This window comes from Coregonus clupeaformis, chromosome 4, assembly GCF_020615455.1.
Source record: "Coregonus clupeaformis isolate EN_2021a chromosome 4, ASM2061545v1, whole genome shotgun sequence".
In the NCBI taxonomy this organism is placed as follows: Eukaryota; Metazoa; Chordata; class Actinopteri; order Salmoniformes; family Salmonidae; genus Coregonus; species Coregonus clupeaformis.
Window position 1 is genome coordinate 3,874,387 of NC_059195.1, and position 14,240 is coordinate 3,888,626.

At 40.5% G+C, this 14,240-nt stretch overlaps 1 protein-coding gene across 10 annotated transcripts in view; it reads right to left on the reverse strand.

Moving 5' to 3' along the window:
• Nucleotides 1–14,240, reverse strand: part of obsl1b (obscurin like cytoskeletal adaptor 1b) — a 97,600-nt gene that overhangs the window by 22,115 nt on the left and 61,245 nt on the right. For all 10 annotated transcript variants that reach the window (XR_005996993.2, XM_041863329.2, XM_041863314.2 and 7 more), the window contains 3 exons: nt 11,060–11,172; nt 5,993–6,146; nt 4,422–4,583 (listed from right to left, as the gene is read on the reverse strand). Coding sequence is in view for 9 of the 10 variants with exons in the window: in XM_041863329.2 (XP_041719263.1) it covers nt 4,422–4,583; nt 5,993–6,146; nt 11,060–11,172 (429 nt within the window). In the remaining variant the exon portion in view is untranslated. The remainder of the gene's footprint in view (nt 1–4,421; nt 4,584–5,992; nt 6,147–11,059; nt 11,173–14,240) is intronic.

Here is a 14,240-nt window from a genome sequence, read left to right on the forward strand (position 1 = left end):
CGGTTTGTCGGTGGGTCAGTCATGGTGTGGGGTGGCATTTCTTTGGGGGACCGCACAGCCCTCCATGTGCTCGCCAGAGGTAGCCTGACTGCCATTAGGTACCGAGATGAGATCCTCAGACCCCTTGTGAGACCATATGCTGTGACAGCAGTTCCTGCAAGAGGAAGGCATTGATGCTATGGACTGGCCCGCCCGTTCCCCAGACTGAATCCAATTGAGCACATCTGGGACATCATGTCTCGCTCCATCCACCAACGCCACGTTGCACCACAGACTGTCCAGGAGTTGGCGGATGCTTTAGTCCAGGTCTGGGAGGAGATCCCTCAGGAGACCATCCGCCACCTCATCAGGAGCATGCCCAGGCATTGTAGGGAGGTCATACAGGCACGTGGAGGCCACACACACTACTGAGCCTCATTTCGACTTGTTTTAAGGACATTACATCAAAGTTAGATCAGCCTGTAGTGTGGTTTTCCACTTTAATTTTGAGGGTGACTCCAAATCCAGACCTCCATGGGTTGATAAATTTGATTTCCATTGATAATTTTTGTGTGATTTTGTTGTCAGCACATTCAACTATGTAAAGAAAAAAGTATTTAATAAGATTATTTCATTCATTCAGATCTAGGATGTGTTATTTTAGTGTTCCCTATATTTTTTTGAGCAGTGTATATAAATACCTATAATGTATGTATAAATAAATTAGTGGCTCATAAAGAGTATTGGCGCTATCTACAGATCAACATGCACAGACTTTGATATAATATTTCAATCCTAGTCAGATGTCTTATAGATGTCTTACTGGATCAAGACAGAAAAATGTACGTTTTCAAAGGTAGGTAGGTAACACTTTATAATAACTTTCATTACTAACTATAAATACTGCACATACACTATTGATAAATTAGTATATCATTATTTGTAAACATTTATAAACACATTTATAAGCATTAAAATGCATATGCATGGATAACATACAGTACCAGTGAAGAGTTTGGACACACCTACTCATTCAAGGGTTTTTCTTTGTTTTTACTATTTTCTACATTGTAGAATAATAGTGAAGACATCAAAACTATGAAATAACACATATGGAATCATATAGCAACCAAAAAAGTCTTAAACAAATCAACATCTATTTTATATTTGAGATTCTTCAAATAGCCACCCTTTGCCTTGATGACAGCTTTGCACACTCTTGGCATTCTCTCAACCAGATTCACCTGGAATGCTTTTCCAACAGTCTTGAAGGAGTTCCTACATACGCTTAGCACTTGTTGGCTGCTTTTCCTTCACTCTGCTGTCCGACTCATCCCAAACCATCTCAATTGGGTTGAGGTTGGGGGATTGTGGAGGCCAGGTCATCTGATGCAGCACTCCATCACTCTCCTTCTTGGTAAAATAGCCCTTACACAGCCTGGAGGTGTGTTGGGTCATTGTCCTGTTGAAAAACAAATGATAGTCCACTAACCCCAAACCAGATGGGATGGCGTATCGCTGCAGAATGCTGTGGTTGTCACGTCTCCTCCCGTTGCTCCCCTCCGGCGCTCTGATTAGCCGGTCTACTGAGCCACCGGTCTGAGTACACCACCTCGGCAACACCAGAATGGAAACCCAACGCACCCTAATCACCTCCAGCGCACCTGCACCTCATCATCTCATCACCCCCCCCTATATAGCCCGGGACTGTTCAGTGTTGTGTTGTGTGTGATTGTTAGTGACATGTCGTGTACTCTCTCTTTGTTGTTCTCTTGCTCAGTGTTAAGTAAACCTTTACATTGTTGATTCCTGCGTCTGAGTCCTGCCTCTTCGTATACTTAGTACTCATCACAGAATCACATACCAATCACAAAGATGGATGCAGCAGGTAATCCTCCTGGAGTTTCCCAGCGCCTCGACCAGCACCAGCAGCATATTTCCCAGCTGAACACCGCCATGCAGGAAGAGCTCCAAACGGTGCATAAACTGACCATCGCTCCGGTTCCACCTCAGGAGGCGGCGAGTGCACCCAGTCCCCCTCTTCCCGTGCTATCACCAACGTCTGAGGGACCCCTCGCCCTGCCGGAGCCCTATGATGGGAAAACAACTAAATGTAGAGGCTTCCTGCTACAGCTCTCACTGTATCTGGCACTTCAGCGTGGGGCATCTCCATCAGACCAAGCCAGGATAGCGCTGGTGATTTCACTACTAAAGGGAAAGGCGCTGGATTGGTCCACGGCAGTCTGGGAAGGAGGTGAGGCCGCGGCGCTCCCCTACTCCACATTCCTCGCTCGGTTCAGGGCGGTGTTCGATCATCCCACGGAGGGAAACGACGGGGGTGAGCGTCTCCTCCGGCTACAACAGGGAGAGGAGGCCGCGTTCGAGTACGCCCTGAGCTTTCGCATGGTGGCAGCGACTTCCGGCCTTCAGGAGAGGCTTACGGGAGGACATCACGATGGAACTCGCATGTCGGGACCACGAGATGGACCTTGATACCCTCATCGCCACGTCCATTCGTCATGACTTGAACTCTGTGAAGCATTTATTTGGGCTGCAATTTCTGCTTCTGGTAACTCTAATTAACTGATCCTCTGCAGCAGAGGTAACTCTGGGTCTTCCATTCCTGTGGCGGTCCTCATGAGAGCCAGTTTCATCATAGCGCTTGATGGTTTTTGCGACTGCACTTGAAGAAACTTTCAAAGTTCTTGAAATGTTCCTGATTGACTGACCTTCATTTCTTAAAGTAATGGACTGTCATTTCTCTTTGCTTATTTGAGCTGTTCTTGCCATAATATGGACTTGGACTTTTACCAAATAGGGCTATCTTCTGTATACCCCCCCTACCTTGTCACAACACAACTGATTGGCTGAAACGCATTAAGAAGGAAAGGAATTACACAAATTAACTTTTAAGAAGGCACACCTGTTAATTGAAATGCATTCCAGGTGACTACCTCATGAAGCTGGTTGAGAGAATGCCAAGAGTGTGCAAAGCTGTCATCAAGGCAAAGGGTGGCTATTTGAAGAATCTCAAAAATAAAATATACACTACCGTTCACAAGTTTTGGGTCACTTAGAAATGTCCTTGTTTTCGAAAGAAAAGCAATTTTTTTGTCCATTAAAATAACATCAAATTGATCAGAAATACAGTGTAGACATTGTTAATGTTGTAAATGGCTATTGTAGCTGGAAACTGCTGCTTTTTAATGGAATATCTACATAAGCGTACAGAGGCCCATTATCAGCAACCATCAGTCCTGCGTTCCAATGGCACGTTGTGTTTGTTAATCCAAGTTTATCATTTTAAAAGGCTGATTGATCATTAGAAAACCCTTTTGCAATTATGTTAGCATACCTCACACAAGCCATATCTCAGACTGGCCAATAAAAAGAAAAGATTAAGATGGGCAGTCTGAGATTTGGCCTTTTCTTTGCAACTCTGCCTAAAAGGTCAGCATCCCGGAGTCGCCTCTTCACTGTTGACGTTGAGACTGGTGTTTTGCGGGTACTATTTAATGAAGCTGCCAGTTGAGGACCTGTGAGGCACCTGTTTCTCAAACTAGACACTCGAATGTATTTGTCCTCTTAATCAGTTGTGCACCGGGGCCTCCCACTCCTCTTTCTATTCTGGTTAGAGCCAGTTTGCGCTGTTCTGTGAAGGGAGTAGTACACAGCGTTGTACGAGATCTTCCGTTTCTTGGCAATTTCTGGCATGGAATAACCTTCATTTCTCAGAACAAGAATAGACTGAATAGAGTTTTAGAAGAAAGTGATTTGTTTCTGGCCAATTTGATCCTGTAATCGACCCCACAATTGCTGATGCTCCAGATACTCAACTAGTCTTAAGAAGGACAATTTATTGCTTCTTTAATCAGCACAACAGTTTTCAGCTGTGCTAACATAATTGCAAAATGGTTTTCTAATGATCAATTAGCCTTTTAAAATGATAAACTTGGATTAGCAAACACAACGTACCATTGGAACACAGGACTGATGGTTGCTGATAATGGGCCTCTGTACACCTATGTAGATTTTCCATAAAAAATCTGCCGTTTCCAGCTACAATAGCCATTAACATTGTCTACACTGTATTTCTGATCAATTTGATGTTCTTTTATTGGGCAAAACATTTGCTTTTCTTTCGAAAACAAGGATATTTCTAAGTGACCCTAAATTTTTGAACGGTAGTGTATTTTGATTTGTTTAACACTTGATTTTATATGTGTTATTTCATAGTTTTGATATCTTCACTATTATTCTACAATGTAAAAAATAGTAAAAATAAAGAAAAACCCTTGAATGAGTAAGTGTGTCCAAACTTTTGACTGGTAGTGTATATCATAATTTGTAAGAAAGGCTTTATATATTAAAGTTATTATAAAGTGTAAACCCCAAAAGTATTAAAACTTGTCATAAGAGATGATAACGATTGTAAGGATGACCTTCCTGACGGATCTTGATGGTGCTGGTTGGTGTAATTCTCACTCCATTTTTTAACCACTCTCCAGGCACATCCTCCAGGGAGATCTCAACCACAAACACAGCATTCTGGTCCTCCTGTATGTCCAGGTCCTCCAGGCCTTGCAGGACCACAAGCTCCCGTTCTGCCGAGGGAGGTAAAGACATAAGCTCTCACGTCAACACGTCATTTGAGGATTTTAGTAGGTTGATGCTATATGTCTTTCTTATTGGTGTTTGTATCACCCTTTCAAAACAAGAAAATAGTTGGAAAAGGGCATTTAAAAAATATATTATTAAAATGTAAAAAGATCCCATGTAACAATACTGCCCTACAAAGGCAAAACTCAGTAACTATGCCAACGGTGAAACGGAGAAAATGGCTTTCAAGTAGTTTTACTAGCCAGCCAGATATGTTATAGGTAGATAAGTGATAATGCACTGATGTATCATCTTATTATCAAGTAATTTTTATACATATCAACAATGACCACTGATTTGACCTATGACCCCTTAAATGCAGATACTGCACCCTGCCTTTGTATGACCTTAAACAACTTAATGGGTAATGCAAAGGCAAAGTGCAGTATGTACAATCTAAATGTGTTAATCCAACTTTCTTGTTGTTTTGCTGTTAGACGGAAACAGTTTGAGAGTTCTAATTACTGTACAATCCAACTGTATTTAATGGTTTTATATAGTTATGTTTTCATGTTTTGAATGTTGTATTGTAATAATAATAATGTATGCGCTAACTGTAAATCACTCTGGATAAGAGCGTCTGCTAAATGAGTTTAATGTAATGTATTCCCAAGTGGTTTTAGGAGCCAAAGTCTTTATCGACAGTCTTGACTAATTCGCGATTGCATTGGGCAGACAAAAAAAAAAAAAACCTTCCTTGAGGGGAGGCTATTCTTGGTTTTAAACAAAAAAAACATATTTTTTTATTTTTATTTTTATGTTTCTAAATACAAAGTATACAGGCACCAAAAGCACATTAGGGTACTCTTGTTCCATGCGCATATAGGCAGTGTGTGTCACGGCTGGATAGGCTGTGTTTCCGCTATCAAAATTCATTCCATAACCAACTGCGTTACCGCTAAAACCAGCTTTTGGTTGGTCATAAATATCCCTATCAGTGCTGCCTGAAATTAGCACTTTGGATCATGTTTTTAAGGACACACCTCAAATATGTCCACCCCGCCTATCTGAGCGCAACCGAGCTGATATAAGACAGGTAAATTGCCGAACCTGGTGTTAGGGCTGGAAAATGCCAGTGTGACAGATTTTACATGACGAAATTGTAAAACTAACATGCGTTTGACACTAGCGCCGCCTTAACACCAGCAGAAAATAGAGCCCTAACACTGTAAAGTGTTGTCATACTTTAACACTGAAGTGTTACCATAAAGTACAGTATATCTAATCAAATCTAGAAAACCTATCTAATCAAACCTAGAGGTGAGGCAATGAATGACTAGCAGGTGATATTATACATTTAGTTAGTCATCAAAATATTGTTCATATGGGAGATTATTAAGGCGGCAGACAGTACCGTAGACCTCTATATTGCAGGATGTACTGGAGTCTCCAGCGTCACATGTGTATGTGCCAGAATCACTGACTTCACACTTCAGGATTTGGAAATAGTGTTTTCTTCCCATAGCATAAGTACGCAAATCCTTGCGCGGTATAACCTTGATCCCATTCTGAAGATAAAACATTTTTAATTGAGAAATAGTCATCATCTCCACATTTTATTATTATTTAAATGTGTCATATCATTTTAGTAAATTAATAATGTATAAGTAAACATACTTTTTTTTGTAGATGTTGTATTTTACAAACCTAGCTATTCATGGGTTGCACTCCCGTCACTCGGTCACGTCGCTGCCATTGTTATCAACGTTCTACAGATGCTGCAGTTTATTGATGTACGACTGATGGTTAATGCTCAGTCTTTCTGAACGGTGGCTAATGACTGTTCGGTAAACATTACACAATAGTGGCCTGGAAATACGATGACATTGCTAAAGTAGGCAAATAATTAGTATGAAAACAACTTTGGCATCATTATGACGTCGTCAAGTTTACTTTAGAGATAATGCAATGTTGCCATGAGCTTGCAAAGTTTGTCAGAAATAGCTAGCAATACTAACGTTAGCTAGCTACAATTCCGGTGCTCTTCCCTCAATTTTAGCTAGCTAGCTAAAATTGTACTGCATCTAAAGTCAATCTGGCAACATCACAATGATGACAAAAGCTTGTCCTACTAATTATTTTGAAAGCCATAGACAATCAATCAACAATATAATAATATTCCTAGGAAAGGTTTTCATCTTAACTCACAATCTGTGGATACTATGCGATTAGAAAGGTTCAAAATTAATGTAAAACATTACAGCACAGTTAAAATATATGGCACATGGAAACCAAACGAGGGTGGTCTACGGTGATAGGTGGGATGGGCTGAGAGTAGCTGAGGGGTGGAATTAAAGAGCTCATGATCGGGAATGGTATTATTGAAAACACTACATATAATATAATGTATACCGTAGTAAAATCTAATGTATGTATACTGTAAAAAAAAATATATGCAACTTGTAAAGTGTTGGTCCTATGTTTAATGAGCTGAAATAAATGATCCCAGAAATGTTCCATGCGCATAAAAAGCTTATTTCTCTCAAATGATGTGCACAACTTTGTTTACATCCCTGTTAGTGAGCATTTCTCCTTTGCCAAGATAATCCATCCACATGACAGGTGTGGCATATCAAGAAGCTGATTAAACATCATGATCATTACACAGGTGCACCTTGTGCTGGGGACAATAAAAGGCCACTTTAAAATGTGCAGTTATGTCACACAACACAACGCCACAAATGTCTCAAGTTTTGAGGGAGCGTGCAATTGAAATACTGACTGCAGGAATGTCCACCAGAGCTGTTGCCAGAAAATGTAATGTTAATTTCTCTACCATTATCCACCTCAAACGTTGTTTTAGAGAATTCTTGCAGTACGTCCAACCGGCCTCACAACCTTAGACCATGTGTATGGCGTCGTGTGGGCGAGTGGTTTGCTGATGTCAACGTTGTGAACAGAGTGCCCCATGGTGGCGGTGGAGTTATGGTATGGGCAGGCATAAACTATGGACAACGAACACAATTGCATTTTATCGATGGCAATTTGAATGCACAAAAATACCATGACGAAATCCTAAGGCCCATCGTGAGGCCCATTTTTTAAAAAGTATTCGTGACCAACAGATGCATATCTGTATTCCCAGTTATGTGAAATGCATAGATTAGGGCCTAATGGATTTATTTCAATTGACTTATTTCCTCATATGAACTGAAACTCTGTAAGATCTTTGAAATTGTTGCATGTTGCGTTTCTATTTTTGTTCATTATATGTATGTATGTATGTACAGTGCATTCGGAAAGTAGCTTGACTTTTTCCACATATTGTTATGTTACAGCCTTATTCTAAAATTCTAAAATTTATTTCATATTATTTATTTTTATATATTTTTTTCTCATCAATCTACACACAATACCCCATAATGACAAAGTGAAAACAGGTTTTTAGAAATGTTTGCAAATTTATAAAAAATACAAAACTGAAATACCTTATTTACATAAGTATTCAGACCCTTTGCTATGAGACTCGAAATTGAGCTCAGTTGCATCCTGTTTCCATTGATCATCATTGAGATGTTTCTACAACTTGATTGGAGTCCACCTGGGGTAAATTCAATTGATTGGACATTATTTGGAAAGGCACACACCTGTCTATATAAGGTCCCACAGTTGACAGTGCATGTCAGAGCAAAAACCAACCCATGAGATTGAAGGAATCGTCCGTAGAGCTCCGAGACAGGATTGTGTCGAGGCACAGATCTGGTGAAGAGTACCAAAAAATGTCTGCAGCATTGAAGGTCCACAAGAACATAATGGCCATCATTCTTAAATGGAAGAAGTTTGGAACCACCAAGACCCAAACTGAACAATCGGGGGAGAAGGGCCTTGGTCAGGGAGGTGACCAAGAACCCGATTGTGGAGATGGGAGAACCTTCCAGAAGGCCAACCATCTCTGCAGCACACCACCAATCAGGCCATTATGGTAGAGTGGCCAGACGGAAGCCACTCCTCAGTAAAAGGCACATGACAGCCCGCTTGGAGTTTGCCAAAAGGCACCTAAAGACTCTCAGACCATGAGAAACAAGATTCTCTGGTCTGATGAAACCAAGATTGAACTGTTTGGCCTGAATGCCAAGCGTCATGTCTGGAGGAAACCTGGCACCATCCCTACGGTGAAGCATGGTGGTGGCAGCATCATGCTCTGGGGATATTTTTCAGCGGGACTGGGAGACTAGTCAGGATCGAGGGAAAGATGAACGGAGCAAAGCACAGAGAGATCCTTGATGAAAACCTGCTACAGAGCACTCAGGACCTCAGACTGGGGCGAATGTTCACCTTCCAACAGGACAAGGACCCTAAGTACAAAGCCAAGACAACCCAGGAGTGGCTTCTGGACAAGTTTCTGAATGTCCTTGAGTGTCCCAGCCAGAGCCCGGACTTGAACCCGGTCGAACATCTCTGGAGAGACCTATAAATTGCTCTACAGCGACGCTCCCCATCCAACCTGACAGAGCTTGAGAGGATCTGCAGAGAAGAATGGGAGAAACTCCCCAAATACAGGTGTGCCAAGCTTATAGCGTTATACCCAAGAAGACTCGAGGCTGTAATCACTGCCAAAGGTGCTTCAACAAAGTACTGAGTAAAGGGTCTGAATACTTTTGTTTTGTGCAAAACAATTCTTACAACCTGTCATTATGGGGTATTGTGTGTAGATTGATGAGGGAAAAAAAACAATTTAATCCATTTTAGAACAAGGCTGTAACGTAACAAAATGTGGAAAAAGTCAAGGGGTCTGAATACTTTCCGAATGCTATATATGTATGTATGTATGTACAGTTGAAGTCGGAAGTTTACATACACCTTAGCCAAATACATTTAAACTCAGTTTTTCAGTTTTTAATCCTAGTAAAAATTCCCTGTTTTAGGGCAGTTAGGATCACCACTTTATTTTAAGAATGTGAAATGTCAGAATAATAGTAGAGAGAATGATTTATTTCAGCTTGTATTTCTTTCATCACATTCCCAGTGGGTCAGAAGTTTACATACACTCAATTAGTATTTGGTAGCATTGCCTTTAAATTGTTTAACTTGGGTCAAACATTTTGGGTAGCCTTCCACAAACTTCCCACAATAAGTTGGGTTAATTTTGGCCCATTCCTCCTGACAGAGCTGGTGTAACTGAGTCAGGTTTGTAGGCCTCCTTGCTCGCACACGCTTTTTCAGTTCTGCCCACACATTTTCTATAGGATTGAGGTCAGGGCTTTGTGATGGCCACTCCAATACCTTGACTTTGTTGTCCTTAAGCCATTTTGCCACAACTTTGGAAGTATGCTTGGGGTCATTATCCATTTGGAAGACCCATTTGCGACCAAGCTTTAACTTCCTGACTGATGTCTTGAGATGTTGCTTCAATATCTCCACATAATTTTCCTTCCTCATGATGCCATCTGTTTTGTGAAGTGCACCAGTCCCTCCTGCAGCAAAGCACCCCCACAGCATGATGCTGCCACCCCCATGCTTCACGGTTGGGATGGTGTTCTTCGGCTTGCAAGCAACCCCCTTTTTCCTGAGCGGTATGACGGCTGCGTGGTCCATGGTGTTTATACTTGCATACTATTGTTTGTACAGATGAATGTGGTACCTTCAGGCATTTGGAAATTGCTCCCAAGGATGAACAAGACTTGTGGAGGTCTATAATTTTCTTTCTGAGGTCTTGGCTGATTTCTTTAGATTTTCCCATGATGTCAAGCAAAGGGGCACTGAGTTTGAAGGTAGGCCTTGAAATACATCCACAGGTACACCTCCAATTGACTTAAATGATGTAAATTAGCCTATCAGAAGCTTCTAAAGCCATGACATCATTTTCTGGAATTTTCCAAGCTGTTTAAAGGCACAGTCAACTTAGTGTATGTAAACTTCTGACCCACTGGAATTGTGATACAGTGAATTATAAGTGAAATAATCTGTCTGTAAACAATTGTTGGAAAAATTACTTGTGTCATGCACAAAGTAGATGTTCTAATCGACTTGCCAAAACTATAGATTATTAACAAGAAATTTGTGGAGTGGTTGAAAAACGAGGTTTAATGACTCCAACCTAAGTGTATGTAAACATCCGACTTTAACTGTATGTATGTATGTGTATATACACTGAGTGTATATTAGGACACCTGCTCTTTCAATGACATAGACTGACCAGGTGGATGGCTTAATAAAAAATAAATATGCCTCATTTTGAAATGTCATCGTGTTTCCAAGCCACAGTAATGCACTTTAGCCTCAATCTTAATCAGCCCCTATTAAGACTGCACTGAGTAGCATGCTCAGCTGGGTATCAGTCCTAAAACTAACGTCCAAAACAATATTGTGACGAGACGTGCAACCCATGAATATGACTTTATTTTTCACCATAGTATTATTGAGTGAAAGGTTGCTAACAAAATAGTGTAATTATTGGTTGGAAAGGGTATGAATTGTTTACCTTCATCCATTTCACTTCAACATTAGGCCTTGATAGCTCACAATCCATTGATGCCACAGCCGCTTCTGGAAAGCGCAAGTCCTCCAGTTTTTTTATGACTGTCACTGGTGGCTCTGCAAACAAAATGAGATCAAATTCAAGGTGAGCGAAAGCGTAGAGATGAAACTGTATCATAAGTGTGAGCGTGAAATGCTCACTTTATTGTGGCACTGCTTCGAGTGTGAGGTGACATAAGCACATACATATTTCACTGGCTTAAAGTTATAAAACCTTTGTGTCTTTTCATTTTCATAATGTTTATGTAATCTATCTGCCAGTTCTGACTGCGTTATTTGGACTGGCAAAATCCAAGACTGGCAAAATCTATTTCTGATGGGAAAAGTCTAAGTGGGATCCTTGGGATCTCCAACTCTGATGTCACCCCATTGAAGTTGACATTTAAAACGGTTAAGGTAAGGATTAAGGTTACGGTTAGGGTTAGGTACGGTTTATGGTTAAGGTTAAGTAAATGTAAGGGTTAAGGTTTTGGGTGGGGTTGTCCCAAGGATTCCTCTTAGAAACTTAGCATGTACCATTTATGTTGCACCTCCCTTTATTTAAGAGGGGATGTGTCCCTTTAAGAAAAAGTAGCATTTGGGGAAATGTTTGGTGTACCTGGGGCTGAGATTTTAATGGCTTAAAAAGCCTTGAAATAGCCATTAATTAAGTCCATAAACTGCTCATATTTGTGGAATTTACTCACCCTTCAAAAGAGTAAGATGTTTGTGGGTTTTGCGAATACCATTCCGAGGAAGTCTCTACAAGGCCGGATTTCCCTTGCTACTGGGCAGTTCCACGATAACAGATTGATGCCGAGACTCACTTTTTCACTTTTAAATGTATGCCAAGCAAAAACCATTGGTTGCAAAGTTTAACAAACCATACACCTATATGCAGAAATCTACTTTTTACAATTGCCACTGAAAATGTTAATAAAACACATTTACTTGAGGAACAGTGACGATGCAAAGTTTGGAAACAGAATGACAGTAAAATCTCCCTCAGTTTTTTATGTGACAACGTTTTCCAAAAACTCTGTTAAATATCTACTCCGAATTAAGATTCAAAGAGGTCTGCAGAAAGAATGAGGTGTCAGCTATGACATGACACCTTGAGTTTGGTTATCGAACTACAGTAAGTGAGGTGGATCAACACCTGGTAACAGAATGATAGTAACATAATTACATCATGGGTCCTTGATCTGTGCTATACATAAATGCATAATTATAAATGTAATTATCTTCATGGTGATGTATCCTGAATCGGTACACAAAGGTAGAAAATTGTAATATCCTCCTTTGCATGTTTGGGTATTATTCTATACACTGGCTATTATTCTAATGAGCTCGGCTGCCAAACAAGACCAAATTTGGTTGGTCCAGACCGGAACAAATCTGTACCAATCATTCTGTTGCCAGGTGTTGATCCACCTCACTTACTGTAGTTCGATAACCAAACTCAAGGTGTCATGTCATAGCTGACACCTCACCAATCACAAGTTTGGACATCACAGCACAGTAGAGTAGAGTAGAGTTCAGTACAGTACAGTAGAGCAGTATAATACAGTACAGTACAGCAGCACACAGTAGAGTACATACAGTAAAGAAAAGTAGAGTTCAGTAGAGTGTATTACATTATGTGTGCTCTACTGTAAATATACTCTACTCTACTCTACTTTTCTTTACTGTACTGTATGCTACTGTGCTGTACTGTACTGTACTTTACTGTGTTCTACTATACTGTACTGTACTGTGCTCTACTGCAACTGTGGTTTGTGACTACTATAATTATACATTGTGGCCAATTCAATTGCAGTCACTCTGTTACAGATTTTTCGGTCACTCTGTTACCAGCTCTGTTACTGAATTTCGTAACACAGTGAAACATTTTAATCACTTCATACTTGATAAACAAAGTTGTTATCAGTAAACTATATATACTAATTGGTAGGTCTACCTTTAGTTGTCACTTCTGTGAATTTTCATAATTCTCACTACTCATAAGGGAGATAAATAAGAAAATGTCTTAAAGATATATGGGTTTTTGGGAACAGAATGACAAGACACTAGGAAATATTTCTAAAACTTACAGAAGGCAAATAATTCCTGCAAAACTAAATATAAATGTTGATATTAGTTGGCAGGGGCCTTCAACATTATTGTTTTGATGTATTTGTAATGCCTTTTAAGACTTTTTCTAGTAGATGTTTTTTAAGACCCCTTTTCCATCTGTGTGGCCAAAAATCAAAGCCTTTGCTTATTCCTTATTTTTAGGATGGAAAATGGTTGAAAAACATATATACTGTATGCCTTCATTTCCCAATAGTATAGACTCTTAGCTTTCATTTGACACCAAATGTGATATGCTCTATAAACTTCAGATGTTGGTGCTCATGGGTCCTTTTACATGGAAATGGCCGCTACTGTAATCCAGTGAGATCTATCCTGTTTACTTTATTTTTGCAGTGTCGGATGTACATTAGGAACACTTGCTCTTTCCATGACATATGCTGACCAGGTGAATCCAGGTGAAAGCGATGATCCCTTATTGATGTCACCTGTTAAATCCACTTCAATCAGTGTAGATGAAGGGCAGGATGTTTAAGCCTTAAGACAATTGAGACATGGATTGTGTATGTGTGCCATTCAGAGGGTGAATGGGCAAGACAAAATATTTAAGTGCCTTTGAACGGGGTATGGTAGTAGGTGCCAGGCGCACCAGTTTGAGTGTGTCAAGAACTGCAACGCTGCTGGGTTTTTCACGATCAACAGTTTCCCGTGTGTATCAAGAATGATCCACCACCCAAAGGACATCCAGCCAACTTGGCACAACTGTGGGAAGCATTGGAGTCAACATGGGACAGCATCCCTGTGGAACGCTTTCGACACCTTGCAGAGTCCATGCACTGACGAATTGAGGTTGTTCTGAGGGTCAAAAGGGGGTGCAACTCAATCTTTTTTCGTAGAGGTGGCCCTTTGTGTTTTACAAAAAGGGCACTCTTCTACATGAGTGTGCTGGAATTATGGTTGCAGTCCTTTCAGAATCACGAACCTGTCACACACTGAAGGCCTATAGGTTCGCCACTGTGCAAACATGTCTATAATAGATAAGGCTGTTAAGGTATTCATGTTTCAAGAAAGGA